Raw genomic sequence first — 15,322 nt, forward strand, 5'->3', positions numbered from 1 at the left:
AGGAAGTTTCTCCAGATGGAACATTGATATTTGAGTCATCTAAAACTACTTTGATTTCCAAACAACATTCCAAACCAGTTACCAAATGTTGTTAAACCCCCACGAGCATACATTGCGTATCCTCAAACATTTTAATCGGACTTGATGTCATAATGGGTGCTCTGAGTCTCCTTGTAAGGGACCTCATGAAAGATATACATGTTCATTTGGTACTTTGGTGAGAAAAAGCATTCCTATCAGATCAAAAACCTGATCATGTCACCTCTTTCAGGACAAGATGACCTCGAGATTGTGAAACGAGAGGAATGGGGAGCACGTCCTCCCAACGCAACCACAAACCTGACTGCTCCTCAACCCCTGGTGGTCATCCATCACACAAACTGGGACAGCTGCTGGACACAGGAACAGTGTAAAGCCGAAGTGCGCAAAGTGCAAGATTTCCACATGGACGTTCGTGAATGGTGGGACATTGGATACAAGTAAGTATCAGTTTGGTAGGGCAAACAAGGTGTTTGAAAAACACACAACTTTCAGTATGGCAATTTGGGTGTTGTTATGATGGTTGTTCATCTCCTGGAGTCATCACACCATTGGGCACCATCTCGTCCATTTCCCACTCCCTTAGTTTCCTAGTCGGTGAAGACGGGCGGGCATACGAGGGCCGCGGGTGGACCGCACAGGGCGCCCATGCTAAGGGCTACAATGGCCGAAGCATCGGCATCTGCGTGATGGGAACCTTTATGGATGCAGCACCAAATATCGCAGCCCTGCGCACTCTCCAGAAAATCATCACTTATGGTGTCACTCAGGGGTTTATTGACTTTAACTACACTCTGTATGGACATAGACAGACTGGGGCAACTGATTGCCCTGGAGATGCCTTCTACGACCTTATTCGAAACGACTCTCATTGGAAACAAAACCCAAATTTTGATGCAGAAAATGCGTATTAGTACAACACGTGATCCTTTCTGAGTGCATAATTATCACCATTCATCTTTCTTGAAATATACAATTTTTAACACCATTTTTCCTAACCCTTGTCAAATTTTGCTTCAAAACTTCACTAATGTTATAATAAATCAGTGCACCTTTAACGTTTCTAAAAAAAGAGACCATTTAAAAGAGTTAAAGTTAACCTGCAAACTTTTAAAGTTACGCCAAAGTACTAAAGTACTTACAGCTAACATTTATGGAATCAGAGACCACCCTTAAATGAGTCGGACATCATAATGGAGCCATCTATGTATTACATACATATTAGGGAGGATAATAGGAGAGACAAAAAGTGGTGGGAATAATAGGGGAAATATAGAAAGAGAAAGAGAAGGAAAAGAACAAGTATCAATCGGTGTACCTGTAAGGTTGCTACAAATACGATGGTATTTAAATTCACTATATTTGCATACATAACAATAAAGAGCAATCAGAGATTGCAGAACCTCGTCATGATGTGTTGGGTGTATTAGCTGCTGTGGTTGTGTGGTTTATTGACTATGTAGATTTATGTTCAATCCAACATGGCTGGCAAACCACGTGACCGATGACGTCATCAATTTAATTCTCCCATACAATCTTTGTGTCGATCACGCTCAATAAATTTCAAACTGATCAAGCATTCTACTTGTCGAATTATGACGTCATAATGAAGGCACCGATGGCGGCATGATGAATGCATGTTGTTCCCCATGGGGAGTACTTGACAATGAGCCTCGTTTAAATTTTTTCCATTAAGCTGTTTCAGAGATATAGAAGTTCAAAATTTTTCGGTTTTTCCAATATGGCGGCCGAACGACGTGACCGATGACGTCATCATTATCATTTTAAAATTGTACAGGAAGAGGTGCTCATATGGTGAAAATTTCTTAGTAATTGGACCTATGGTTGCAGAGAAAAGCATACTCACGTTATGTGTGGATGAAGAAACGGAGAAACAAACAAGAAGACGTCACGCAGAGCACGATACTTGAAAAATCCACCCCTCCCCCCAAAAGGTTGCCATGGAAACATCAAATTGTCAATTTCACTAAGATTAAAATTGATGATCTTAATCAAAACTCGGGTCATAGTCAGGGCCCTTCGGGATATTTTGGGGCCGTTTGGTTCAAATTCTTCCAAAAGCACCAAATTTGGCCCAGATGTTGTCCATGCCATACTCTTTCGATTTTTGACGGGCGCCAAGACGGGCGCCCCCCCCCCCCCCCGGGGCCCCATATTGGCGAAATACTAAATGGCCGCCACCTGGATTAGAGGAAAATCAGTTAAATAACCAAAAGGGTTGGAATCATGTATGATACCACTTTTCAGGGGTTTTCGAGGTCGAGGAATCCAATTATGATGTTATTTTGATGATTCGAGGTCAAGGTCAACCCTCAAGGTCATCTTAAAGGTCATTTTTGAGTCAAACATGTCGGTTTTTGAGTTTTTTGTCAATATTTACGCGAGGTTCACCATTTTATGTTTCTGGGTTGGGTAATCGAACTCTGACCTTATTTTTGACAATTAGAGGAAATATTTATATGACTATTTCCTAATTTTCAGGCATATGCAGTTCATCCGTCTAATTACAAAGGAACGGATTTTGATGTTTTATGAACTGTATGCCATATCCTTGTGTTTAATTTTTGTGCGATCATGATCCGGGTTCATGTATACATGATTGTATACATGTCATAAATATGACGTCATAGGTCATGTAACCTGGCGGCCATATTGGATTTTATGAAAACCTTAAAAATGGATCCCTGCCTTCATTTCTCGATCGATTCATTTTGAACTTTGACCACTTATAGTACGCCATGTGATTGGATGCATATCCTAATTATGACGTCATAGGTCAGGTGACATGGCGGGATGGACCGGTATGGTCCCCGGATCATACCGCCCTTGGCGCCCGTCAAAAATCGAAAGAGTATGGCATGGGCAACATCTGCGCCAAATTTGATGCTTTTGGAAGAATTTGAACCAAAATATCCCTCAGGGCCCTGACTATATCAATGGGATTAAAATATATGATTTTTCAGGTGAAAATTCATGATTTTAGAAGTTTGACCTTGAGTTGACCTTTGACCTTAAATAGTTGGTTTCCCAAATCAGCGATACACTATGTAATTGCTGTTTAATTTTCAAGTTAATAGGATGAAAATTGATGATTTTTCTGTTGAAAATGTATGATTTTAGAAATTTGACCTTGAGTTGACCTTTGACCTTAAAAAAATAGTTGGTTTCCCAATTCAGTGAGGCACTGTGCAATTGCTGTATAATTTTCAAGTCAATTGGATGAAAATTAACGGTTTCTCAGATGAAAATTGATGATTTTGGAAGTTTGACCTTGAGGTGACCTTTGACCTTTTGACCTCAAAAATAGTTGGTTTACCAATTTTTTGACGCAATACACAAATGCTGTTCAATTTTCAAGTCAATTGGATGAAAAATGGCGATTTTAGAAATTCGACCTCCAGATGACCTTTGACCTCAAAATCAATAGTACAAAATCAATCAATAGTGAAGTTTCATGACGATCGGTTTGGAATTGTGACCTGTAGGCGAGTGACAGACAGACAAACAAACAGAATAACAAACGCAACTGACAAATATACTTGAAAAATCTTCGATTTTACAAGTAACAAACGGACCCAAATGCAATACCTTCTTCTCTGGCGAAGGTAATAAACAGATGACCCCTTGAATCAAGTTGGGCACTTTTACATCCTCTAACAATTACCCAGGGGGCAAACCCCCCATTTTTTGTGAAAACAGACACGGTCTACTATAAAAGGTTCTTGTATATGGTTGGATTCCTTAGACCCCCAGCAACAACTTCCAGGTGGACAACCTTTCCAACAGGCTACTGTAACTGTGCAATTCAAGATGGCGTCCAAGATGGTCGCCATATTTTTAAATCTCCATATTGTCGTCAATTGTTATCTTATTTTCATGTGTAATACTTTGTTTCTCTGGTTTTCAAGGTCAGGGAATCTATTTATGATTGTTTCAGAGTGATATGATGTGTTTTATACCATGTACTAGGCCTAATATTTATTACATGTTAATATATTGTTGCGGATATGGGATTTGGCCTCCATATCCGCTTGTAAATATTCCCCTATTTCCCCAATACTCCCCAACTATCCCCAATCCCCCATTCCCTAGTCCCATTGTCTGTAAACAACACTCTGTAGAACCGACCTTCCCCTTCTTCCCCCATTAAATGTCGTGCCCAGGTCCACCGCATCTCACGTCGACAACTTTCGGACATCTTGCTAGTTATTCTTAGTCTATGTCAGTTAAGGACTCGTTTCCATTAATTCTGACTCTTCGTTGAACCAGAATGTGATTGTATGGCACCAGTAGTGAGTTTAGGACCTCCCCATACCTCCTCCCATCTTCCCCATGAAACAATAACAACAACAACAACTACAACCACAGCGGGGGCGGCGCGGCCGCGGTGCGGGGAGTGTGCGTCCTCACACCGGCTTGGTTAGCCGCCATTGCCATGTGCGCCCACGGCGTTACCACGAAGGGGCTGGCTGTCAGCTCCTCGTCAAGGGCGGAGCCCGGTAACCCCCGCACCCAATAAGAAGCAACGGGCCGATTCCATCTGGGGCGGAGCTAACGAGCCGAGGGCGTGTCACTCCCCGCCGGATATACGCAGCCACTTACCGGACGTGACGTAAGATGCGCCCCGAGCTTGAAGTGAGAAGAACCAGTCGCCACCTCCGAGCGCTGAGAGACCTCCCTGCATCTTTCGGACCGTGTGGATCCTGTCCCTGAGCCAAGAGTGCACCTTGAGCCATCGACTACCTGCCCTTCCTTGCCATCAATCCCGGTGTGAGTCCGTTTTGTCCTGTTTATCTGTCGTCTGTCGGGGTTACTATAAGACCGTGTTTAAGTGCCTACCTTTCTATGCTGTCTCTCTTGTCCTTGTAATCTAACGTTCCGTAATATTATAACCTCCTCCGGAGGTCTTGAGAACTGTACCCCTGGTGTCGTGTCATTTAATCCAGCCGTTGTGTCCTTTCCGTAATTGATTTAGCATAGCGCGACTCGGCCAACGTTCGAGTATGATCGGGTAAACTGTGCAGACGCGGTCATACCAAACCGCTCGGTAAACCAACATCCACAACCGCGTCTGTAACATTTGGTGTCGAGGAGTTGGATTCGGACCTGGGACTAAATTCAGTTAGGCCCAAATTTTGGAACACCAATTGTACCATTAGGGTAACATTTTGGTGTCGGGAAGTGGAATTCGATCCGGAGCGCGTTTCCCGCGCTCGAAATTATAACGGCGAAATTTGATTGTGTTTTACAAAAAAAAAAAAAAACCCGAATTTTGAAAGTCGCGCTATGGCAGACCAAGACGGCTGGGTTCCGGTGTGGGAGAGTGAGGCAGGGTCGATCCAGGACCAAATTGAGGGACAAGAGGAGAGCGAAGCAGTGAGGGTAGCAGATTCGCAAAATAGCGCCGTCACGCACGGGGTTGCGGGCGCGCAAAATGGCGCCTCGTACATAGCTACGGCGGCCGCACCCGCTGCACAAGTGGGAGGGATGGCCCAAATGCAGGCCTTCATGGAGCAATTTATGGCGCAAATGCAGGCGTCCCTCAAACTGCAGAGTGAGCAATTAGGGGTAATGGGGAACCGGATGGATGCTCAGGGTGAGCGATTGGAGGGCCAAATGGGGGTAATGGGGAACCGGATGGATGCTCAGGGTGAGCGATTGGAGGACCAAATGGGGGTAATGAGGGACGAAGCGAGGGGTACCGGAGAGGGATTAGACAATAATTTTAAGGGATTAGACAATAATTTTAAGGGATTAGACAAGAAATTTGGGAAATTAGACGATAGATTAGGGGAAATACAGGAGGGGTTAATGGGGGTAGAAAACAGAATGGCCGCTCAAGAGAATCAAATGGAAGGTATGCAAAAGGGGTTAGAGGGGTTAGAGAACAGGATGGAAGGCAAATTGAGGGACATGAGGGACCAAGCGGAAAGGGAAGTTAAACAAATGGGGCAGCAGATAGAGGGGGTCAGAATGGGGGTAGAGACCAAACTGGATGCTCACAGGGAGGAAATGGAGCAGATGAGGGTGGCATCTGGGCAGGAGATGCAAGTGATGGGAGAGGAGATCAGAAGAGGTGTGAGTGAGGAGGTCGTAGGAGTGCGCGAGGAGGTGAGGCACTGTAAGGAGCACATGGAGAAGGAGGTGAGAAAGGGGACTGTAAAGTTACAAGGGGGCATAGAGGACCTGACGCAGGAGGTGGAACAGCTGACGGAGGGACAAAAAGGACTAACGGAGCAGGTTCAAAGGAACACTGCGGTATTAGGAGGGTTAAAGGCGACACAGAAAGAACTAAAAGATGACTTGATAGCAACAAAGAGGGAATGTCAGATGGTACGTGAGGGACTGACAACGAGGTTGGACGAGGTGATAGAGGTAATGGAGACGACGGACCGGCAGGTGAGGACGCACATGGAAACGGTCAAGGTAGCCTTAGAGGACGAGCTTGAGGAGACGTACCGGGGAATAAAAGAGGTGAAGCAGAAATTAGAAGAAGTGGAAGAAGGGGTGAGCGAAATTAAGAAGCGACGGAGAGGGGATAAGAAAGAGATAAAAGAGGAGATAAAAGAATTGGTCCGAAGTCTGTGTTCGGATCGTGATGATGTGCTCATTAACCGGATGAGGGATTCGCAGGTGATGGAGGAGAAGCGAAGAGGAAGAGGACCCGGTGTAAGTGGTGACCAATATGGTCGTGCGTATGATGCGCCAGGGGATTTAAGAAGCTTGGGGGTCGAGATGGACCCGGGTGTTCGTGAGAGGCCGTTGGTGAAGTGTGCGACAGGTCTGGTGTGCGAAAAAGGAGGTGTGCGAGAAAGTCCGACTCTGGGGTGTGTGAGGAAAAAGTGCGTGCCAAGGAGTGAGGGTGCTGGCGAGAGTGAGTCGGTCGTAGCGCGTGTGCGAGGGAGCACATGGAAGCGCGGTGTGGTAAGTGTTACAGAGGGTGTGACGGGAGAGTGTGCGCAAGAGTGTGCGCGAGAAAGGTGTGTGACGGACAGGTGCATGGGGAAAGAGTGCGCTGTCAAAGGTAAGGAAGAATGCACGCCTGTGGTGAGTGTTACAGAGGGTGTGACGGGAGAGTGTGCGCGGGAAAGGTGTGTAACGGACAGGTGCATGAGGAAAGAGTGCGCTGTCGGGAGTAAGGGTGAGTGCGTTGTCAAGAGTGGAGGTGAGAGTAGTGAGAGTGACAAGGAGCGTGAGTTGGTTGTGACAGGGAGCGAGGATGTACACCTGGAATGGAAGGATGCACACCTGGAATGGTAGAGCGTGAGTGGGAATGCACGCTGGAATTGGTAGTGAGGCACGTGGTGGGGTGTGCGAATGAGAGCACACCTGTGATTGTCACAGAGGAGGTGACCGAGGAGGGGGCGCGAAGAGGTGTGTTGGTGAGGTGTGCGACCAACGAATGTGTGCCAAAGTGTTCGGTGGTCAGGTGTGTGACCAAGGCTGTGAGTGGAATGAGGGTACCTGGGTGTGTAAGGAAAGGTACGAGGAGCATGGGAATGGCTGGATGTGTGAGCAAGGAACGGGCTGCGGGGTGTAAGCGTCCAGGTGAAGCATCGACGGTAACCAGTTTAGAGGTTAGAGCGACTTTTAGCCGAGTCGGGCCCTCGGTGCGTGCCGGGCCTCGCTTGGAACGGCCGCGTCCGGGCTCCACTAGGTGGAGCGGGCAGCTGGATAGGAAGGGTCGTCATGGCGACCACGTTTTGTTGAGGCATTCCGGCAGGTCGAGATCGGGCCATGGGATGGCTCCGTGCCGAGATGGTGCGTGGGATCTCGGCCCGGGTAAACCTCCTTCCCTGCACCGAATGCGGGACGTATCCAGCCGCTGGCACAGAACAACCCGCATTCATGGCTTGGCTTTACGAAGCCGGGCTTTGGACAGGAATTGGCGCACCGAGAGGCATTAGTGAGTAGACTGGGTGATGAGGTTAGTGTTTTGGACCCAAAATTAGAGAAAAACAAAATTTGATGATTGGCAAGGGATTGGCAGTAGTGATTGGCAGATGATGGGTAGTGATTGGCAAATTTTTAATTTGTTGAAATTTGATGTGCAAAATTGGTAGTGAGCGATGGGCCCGGTGGGTAAGGCTGGCATCCCTGCCGCCCTTCCCATGGGGGCAAAGGAGCAATAGCTTAAGGGGTGTATGGCAGTGAAAACTAGCCCGGGTGGGTTAGGTTATATTGATAGGGATCTAGCGAAGATGACATTAGGTGACGTTAAGGTTAGTTAGTGACTGATACCTGTAGTGGGGACGCAGGTAGTTTAGTGTGGATGATAATGACGTGGGAGCGCAATAGTTTAAAGGGACGACTGGGAAGCGCAAGTTTCAGAGGGGAGTAGTTAGATGAGATGATGCTGTGTGAGAGCTGGACAGGTGTGTGGAGCAGTGTGGAGCAGTGGATGAGTAGTGAGTGTTGTGGATCAGCGCGAATGCGCTTGGGGAGAGAAGGGTGCAGGTGGCACCAAGAGTGAGAGCACAGGTGTGCAAGTGCAGGTGTGTGGAATATATGGAGCAGAGAATGACTGGTGTGGAGAGAGTTGGAGTAAGTGGCACGGAGTGGTGTGCATGGTGCGAAGGTGTGGATGGGGGAAGAGTGGACCCCTTTCACGAGTACCCGGGGCGGGTAGTGTAAGTGTTAGGTAGAAGGTATAGGTAAATTGTGGTTGGATATTGGCATTTGTGGTGCGGTTGCAGAATGGTATTGTGGATGGGTGCATTAGTGTTGTGGAAATGGCTGGGCGTGTAGCCTGTTAGTGTGTGTAGTTGGTTGGGCACTCCACCACTGTGAGGATGTCGGCCAGGTGAGGCCGCAGGTGGGCTCTGGGAGCCGTTAGTGTCAGTGGGTGCCTGAGGATCCCGGGTGTGGATCGGGTAGCCCAGTGCCAGAGAGGGCACCGAGTGGGGAGAGCGCCAGAGGGCCTTCCCCAGGTAGTTAGGTTAGGGTAAGGAGCAGGTAAGCTCGGAGGCAACTACAGTGGTGGAGGTGTGCAGGTGGGTAGACCCGCTGGGAGAGGTACACGCCACAGCCCAGAAATTGTGCGAGGGCACCGGGAGATGAATCGGGGGAGTGAGACCCCAAATTGAAAAGCACCACAGTTTGGGCAATGGGAATTGGTTTTTAGAACCCATAGTGTAAGAGGGCCAATGGTTTGGCAGGGAAAGACCCCGGGTAATGTAAAGTTGTCAAAGTCATTTAGGAAATAGTTAGGATTGATGAACCTGTCGCACCATACGCAGCCACTTACCTGTGGTGATGATGACTCCACACCTGTGTTTTCTTTGTTTGTGTTGCAGGAAGGAGAATTGCTGTTGGATTTGTGAGACGCATCACGACGTGGATGAGACATTGGGGTGATTCCATCTCTCCCTCCCTAGGAGGGACTGATGATGAATTGGTGATGGCAAATTATGATGTTGAGTTGGAGATGGCAAATTTTGATGAGAGTTGAAAATGGCAAATTTGATTGGTTAGGAGGGAGAGAAGACGAATTTGGTATATGGGAGGAACGGGGAAGACAGTAGGGACGTTTGTTGATTTGTAAAGTAGATGTTTATGGGTAGTGTTGTGTTTTGTGGATACAGTAAGGGGTAAGGGAGGGGCCATGTAGGTTACCTGGTGGGGGGGGGGGGCGTACGGTAGGAACGTACCTGTCTCACCTGGTTCCCATGTGCCCCCAGTGTGCATCACCTTGTGTTGCGTGCACTTTTGCGCCCTTACCACCTTACTCACTTGTCTGCTTCTTTTGTCTCCCACCTCCGAGGATCTGGCTTTGGGGCAGAGAGAGAGGAGAGAGAGGTGCTGGCTCCGCAGTTGTGGGCCTGCACTTTCGCTGCTTGCTGCCTGGATCGATACACCATATGGACCGCAATTTTGGTGGCCACCCACAATGGACCGCAGTTCTTTTGCGGGCAAGCACCACCCATGGATGGACCTATGGGTCAACGTGGCACCTATGCCATACAGGTGAACCACTAATAGTTGGCCCCCTGACGGCCACAATAAAGAAATGGACGCGGTCGGCGCCTTTCTTTATTTTTAAAGAAGTAAGAAGGCCAAGTGCACCACACGAAGGCAAGACCCGCGGCAGAACATCGGCCGGCTGCGACACCACACCATGATTATTAAACATTTTATTGGTGCACCGGATGGTGCTGACTGTGTGATGGGGTGGTGCTTTTGGTGCTTGGAAGGGGTGCTCTGCACATTATTAAAGGCCGTAAGGCCACAGAGCACTCGTGGGTTGGTGTATCGATGCTGGCATGCGTGCTCTCTCTATGCATAACATCTGCATGTGTTCCTCCAAAAACAGGTCCTGGATCGTAGTGTAAATATCAGCGTAGTCTTATGTAAATAATGCTCCCTACCGGCTGTATGTTTAGTTTGCGAATTCTTTCCACGATTCGGTTATCCTGTGGGTGTGTTTCTGTGAGGAGAAGGGTGCAACGTCGCAGGGGGACATATTTACTCATTTGTGAATATCTGTAAAACTGTCGCACTCAGGGTAGAGTTAATAGTAGAGGGAACTACATCTGAGTGCCACACTAAAATAGGTAAAAATTTATCGTGTCGGGACGCCCCGAGGGTAGAGAAGGGTGCAATGTTGCGGATATGGGATTTGGCCTCCATATCCGCTTGTAAATATTCCCCTATTTCCCCAATACTCCCCAACTATCCCCAATCCCCCATTCCCTAGTCCCATTGTCTGTAAACAACACTCTGTAGAACCGACCTTCCCCTTCTTCCCCCATTAAATGTCGTGCCCAGGTCCACCGCATCTCACGTAGACAACTTTCGGACATCTTGCTAGTTATTCTTAGTCTATGTCAGTTAAGGACTCGTTTCCATTAATTCTGACTCTTCGTTGCACCAGAATGTGATTGTATGGCACCAGTAGTGAGTTTAGGACCTCCCCATACCTCCTCCCATCTTCCCCATGAAACAATAACAACAACAACAACTACAACCACAGCGGGGGCGGCGCGGCCGCGGTGCGGGGAGTGTGCGTCCTCACACCGGCTTGGTTAGCCGCCATTGCCATGTGCGCCCACGGGGTTACCACGAAGGGGCTGGCTGTCAGCTCCTCGTCAAGGGCGGAGCCCGGTAACCCCCGCACCCAATAAGAAGCAATGGGCCGATTCCATCTGGGGCGGAGCTAACGAGCCGAGGGCGTGTCACTCCCCGCCGGATATACGCAGCCACTTACCGGACGTGACGTAAGATGCGCCCCGAGCTTGAAGTGAGAAGAACCAGTCGCCACCTCCGAGCGCTGAGAGACCTCCCTGCATCTTTCGGACCGTGTGGATCCTGTCCCTGAGCCAAGAGTGCACCTTGAGCCATCGACTACCTGCCCTTCCTTGCCATCAATCCCGGTGTGAGTCAGTTTTGTCCTGTTTATCTGTCGTCTGTCGGGGTTACTATAAGACCGTGTTTAAGTGCCTACCTTTCTATGCTGTCTCTCTTGTCCTTGTAATCTAACGTTCCGTAATATTATAACCTCCTCCGGAGGTCTTGAGAACTGTACCCCTGGTGTCGTGTCATTTAATCCAGCCGTTGTGTCCTTTCCGTAATTGATTTAGCATAGCGCGACTCGGCCAACGTTCGAGTATGATCGGGTAAACTGTGCAGACGCGGTCATACCAAACCGCTCGGTAAACCAACATCCACAACCGCGTCTGTAACAATATTATTTTAAGGCGACCATGACACAGAAAATCTACAATAACAATACACAGTAGTTTACTGTTGTTGTAAGAACAATAATGGTACAGAAAGGTACTAGTTACCAAGAACAGATTACATGAGAAATGAACTACTGCATGTGCTTCACAGTTTGGAATGCAAGCCAAATGGCTGAGTCAAATATTTGTAAAATTCATGTCAGTGATACATGCCACAATGTTGCATCCTATGAACAGGTCTACCACTCAATATAATGCTGCAATACAAGTGTCCATGTGAACAGCTGATGGTATACAGTTAATTGTCACTGTTTGAGTCACTGCTGTCACTACTGTCACTGCTGTCAAATGCTGCAATGTATTTCACTCGGCTGCACTTGGTGGCTGATCCCTGGCAACGACATACAATGTAACAGGCCACGTTCTTCCTGGCACAGGAACAGTTCCTGTTGCAGCCTTTGGTGCAGCCACATGCAACAGCCTTTGTAATTGTCTGTGGCCAGGCTGATTGAGTTGACAGGACTGGAACTAGTTTCCCATCCTCCAGAGCCCAACCATAATCCACAAATGGGGGAAGCTGAGGCTTGGCCACACGTGCAGTCTTATCTATTTTTTTATTTTTTTTATTTTTTTTTTGTATACAAGATCGAGGCTCGTGAAAGAGCGAACATTAATCACACAGAAAGACAAACCGACACACAAAACATAAAACATCGGGAGCGGTAGACAAGATGGGGAGAGAGGGGGAAGGACACAAACACAACATTTGAGAGCAGGGACCGAGAGACATGGAGACATGGAGAGATCTGAGAGAGGGCGAGGGCTTTGGGGGGGGGGCATGGGAAGGGGGCGGTGGGAGAGGTATAAAACATATGGACACTGCCAGGACTTCCAGGAAAGAAGTTGGATAGCAAACCTGTTGTGCATTTTGTGATACAAGCACCAAATTTGGCACAAATGTACATTAATATGTTGCGAACATTTTCAGATATTGGGCCACTTGAAATTCCGTAATTTTTTTTTTCAAATTTTTTCAAATTTCGTAATTTCAAATTTTTCGGGTGACACCGTCACAATTTCGGTCTTCGAGGCCGGCCGATATAGTGGGGCGGCTTAGCCCAAATATTCAAAAGAATTGTGCATTTTGTGATACAAGCACCAAATTTGGCACAAATGTACATTAATATGTTGCGAACATTGTGTGGTCAGCAATGAAGACGAGAGTCTGAATTACATGTATGCAAAAGACCTTGTGAACCAGTGAAGCAAATACACGGGTAAGCATGAATTAAATCTAGGGCATGATATAATTTCCATGATGTTTACCTCTACACTCAATGGTGGAAGGAGGTAATGTTTTGATCCCAGCTTGTCTGTATGTCTGTTTGTCTGTTAGTCCACAAAATTCCAGACAAAGCTTGTAGTAGTGGTAGTTGTAGTGGTAGTGGTGATAACAGAAATTGTTATATAGAACTGAACTTATATTATTATTATATGCAGAAAATAACTTCATTTCTATATGCCCTGCAGTGGACAGGTTAATTGGTTTATGCACTGAAGGGGTCACCCTGGTGTGCACTGCTGTGTTCTGCCTCACTGAGTTGTTCAGGTATGATGTACTCAGCACAAGCTTCCGGTCGGCCCGGAGGTGGGGGTGCGGGGCCTGTCACGGAACGTCAAAACAAACGGCCTGCCGGGGCCGCCCAAAAGTCGGGCGTGAGGGGCGCGTCCACTAATGGAATGCCTCTCGCTTCCCAGATCGAGGGCCACGTGGTCAGGAGAACCTCGTCCCTTCCGGTCACACTTTGCCTATCGGCCGGCCTCGAAGACCGAAATTGTGACGGTGTCACCCGAAAAATTTGAAATTACGAAATTTGAAAAAATTTGAAAAAAAAAATTACGGAATTTCAAGTGGCCCAATATCTGAAAATGTTCGCAACATATTAATGTACATTTGTGCCAAATTTGGTGCTTGTTTCACAAAATGCACAATTCTTTTGAATATTTGGGCTAAGCCGCCCCACTATTTGGTTTCAACAGCGTGAAGCCGAGCTAGGTGTGAGGCAGGAGCACCGGCCCATAGGGGAGAACAGTATTCCATTGAGCTGCAGATGAAAGCCTTGTATGTGGTGAGGAGCTCAGGTGTGCCGAGGAAGGACTTCGCACGACGGAGGATGCCCAGTCGGCGACTGGCTTTGGAGGCCAGCTTGGAAATGTGGTTTTCCCAAGAAAGATCATGGCAGATAGTGAGACCCAAAAGCTTGAGCGACAGAACTTCTTGGAGAGGATTGTTGAGAAAGTAGATGGGAGGGTTGTCCAGTCGATCTTTTCGGAGAGACATAGTAAGAGTGTGAGATTTGTCAGGATTGAAAGACATGTTCCACTTGTTTGACCAGTCTGTGATTTTGTCCAAGTCTTCAGAGAGTGAGGAGGCTGCAGACTGCTGATCTGAGGGAAGAGGAATGGAGCGGCAGAGAGTGGAGTCATCAGCAAAGAGATAGAGAGGATTTTCAAGAGAGTCAGAGAGATCATTGATGAAGACCAGAAAAAGCACGGGGCCCAGAACACTGCCTTGGGGAACTCCAGCCTGAACAGGAAGAGGAGATGAGAGAAACCCATTCAGGGCCACACATTGACGACGACTAGAGAGGAAGTCTGCCAGCCATGCGTGGAGATTTCTATGGATACCAAAGGAGGAGAGTTTGGTGAGCAGAGCGGGGTGCCAGACCGTGTCGAAGGCACGTGATATGTCGAGGGAGACAGCTCTAATTTCCTGTTTGGCATTGAGGACCTCCATCCATTGTTGAGACAGCAGAAGCAGCATGTCCAGAGTAGAGTGACCTGGTCTGAAACCAAATTGATGATCAGAGATCAAGCCATTGGAGAAGAGGAAAGATTTCATATCCGAAGCAATGATGGATTCCATGACTTTGCTGATAATTGGGAGAAGGCTGATTGGTCTGTAGTTGCTGGGATCTGTTTTTGCACCTTTTTTGTGCAAAGCGGTGATGTTGGCTGATTTCCAAGCAGATGGCAGTTGACCTTGAGCAAAAGAGAGGGTGAAGAGAACAGAGAGAGAGTGAGATAGAGCGGCAGAGCAGGATTTTAGGACCCGTGGGCTGATGCCGTCGGGTCCAGTTGCAGAATCAGAGTCGAGGGTTGCCAGAAACTTTTCCACCTTGTCAGGAGGAAAGGACACGGAGTCCAGGAGCAGCAGGGTACGACTGGGTATGGTGGGTACAGAGAGGGATGGGTTTGGGACACAAGATTTAGAGGCAAACACAGAGTTGAGGCATTCAGCTTTTTCACGTGCGGAGTCAGCTGTGTAGCCGTTTGAGGTAAGGGAGGGGATGGAGGGGGAACAAACACCAGAAACGGATTTGACCAGATGCCACCAGGATTTGGAAGAGGGAGACAGATAAGAGAGTTCGGTCTTGAGAATGGAGAGATATTGTTTCCTGGCTCTCCTGAGGGTGGACACACACTTGTTTCGGGCTTTGTGAAAGGAAATGAGATTTCCTTCCGTTGGATTTGCTTTCCAGGAGACGAAGGCAAGTTGTTTCTGGGCAACAGCCTCACCA

General features: G+C 47.8%; 2 protein-coding genes across 3 annotated transcripts in view; both read left to right on the top strand.

Annotated features, from left to right (window-relative positions):
• Positions 1-1,449, top strand: part of LOC137420956 (peptidoglycan-recognition protein SC2) — a 42,078-nt gene extending 40,629 nt beyond the window's left edge. For both annotated transcript variants that reach the window (XM_078772155.1, XM_068106506.2), the window contains exons 2-3: positions 272-479; positions 626-1,449. In XM_078772155.1, coding sequence (XP_078628281.1) covers positions 272-479; positions 626-953 — 536 coding nt within the window. In that variant the 3' untranslated portion in view covers positions 954-1,449. The remainder of the gene's footprint in view (positions 1-271; positions 480-625) is intronic.
• ST3GAL5 (ST3 beta-galactoside alpha-2,3-sialyltransferase 5) overlaps positions 1-15,322 on the top strand; it is a 1,112,943-nt gene that overhangs the window by 39,200 nt on the left and 1,058,421 nt on the right. The gene's annotated exons all lie outside the window — the stretch shown is intronic.

Source organism: Myxine glutinosa, chromosome 2 (genome assembly GCF_964187855.1).
Source record: "Myxine glutinosa chromosome 2, kmMyxGlut1.1, whole genome shotgun sequence".
NCBI classification, from domain to species: Eukaryota; Metazoa; Chordata; class Myxini; order Myxiniformes; family Myxinidae; genus Myxine; species Myxine glutinosa.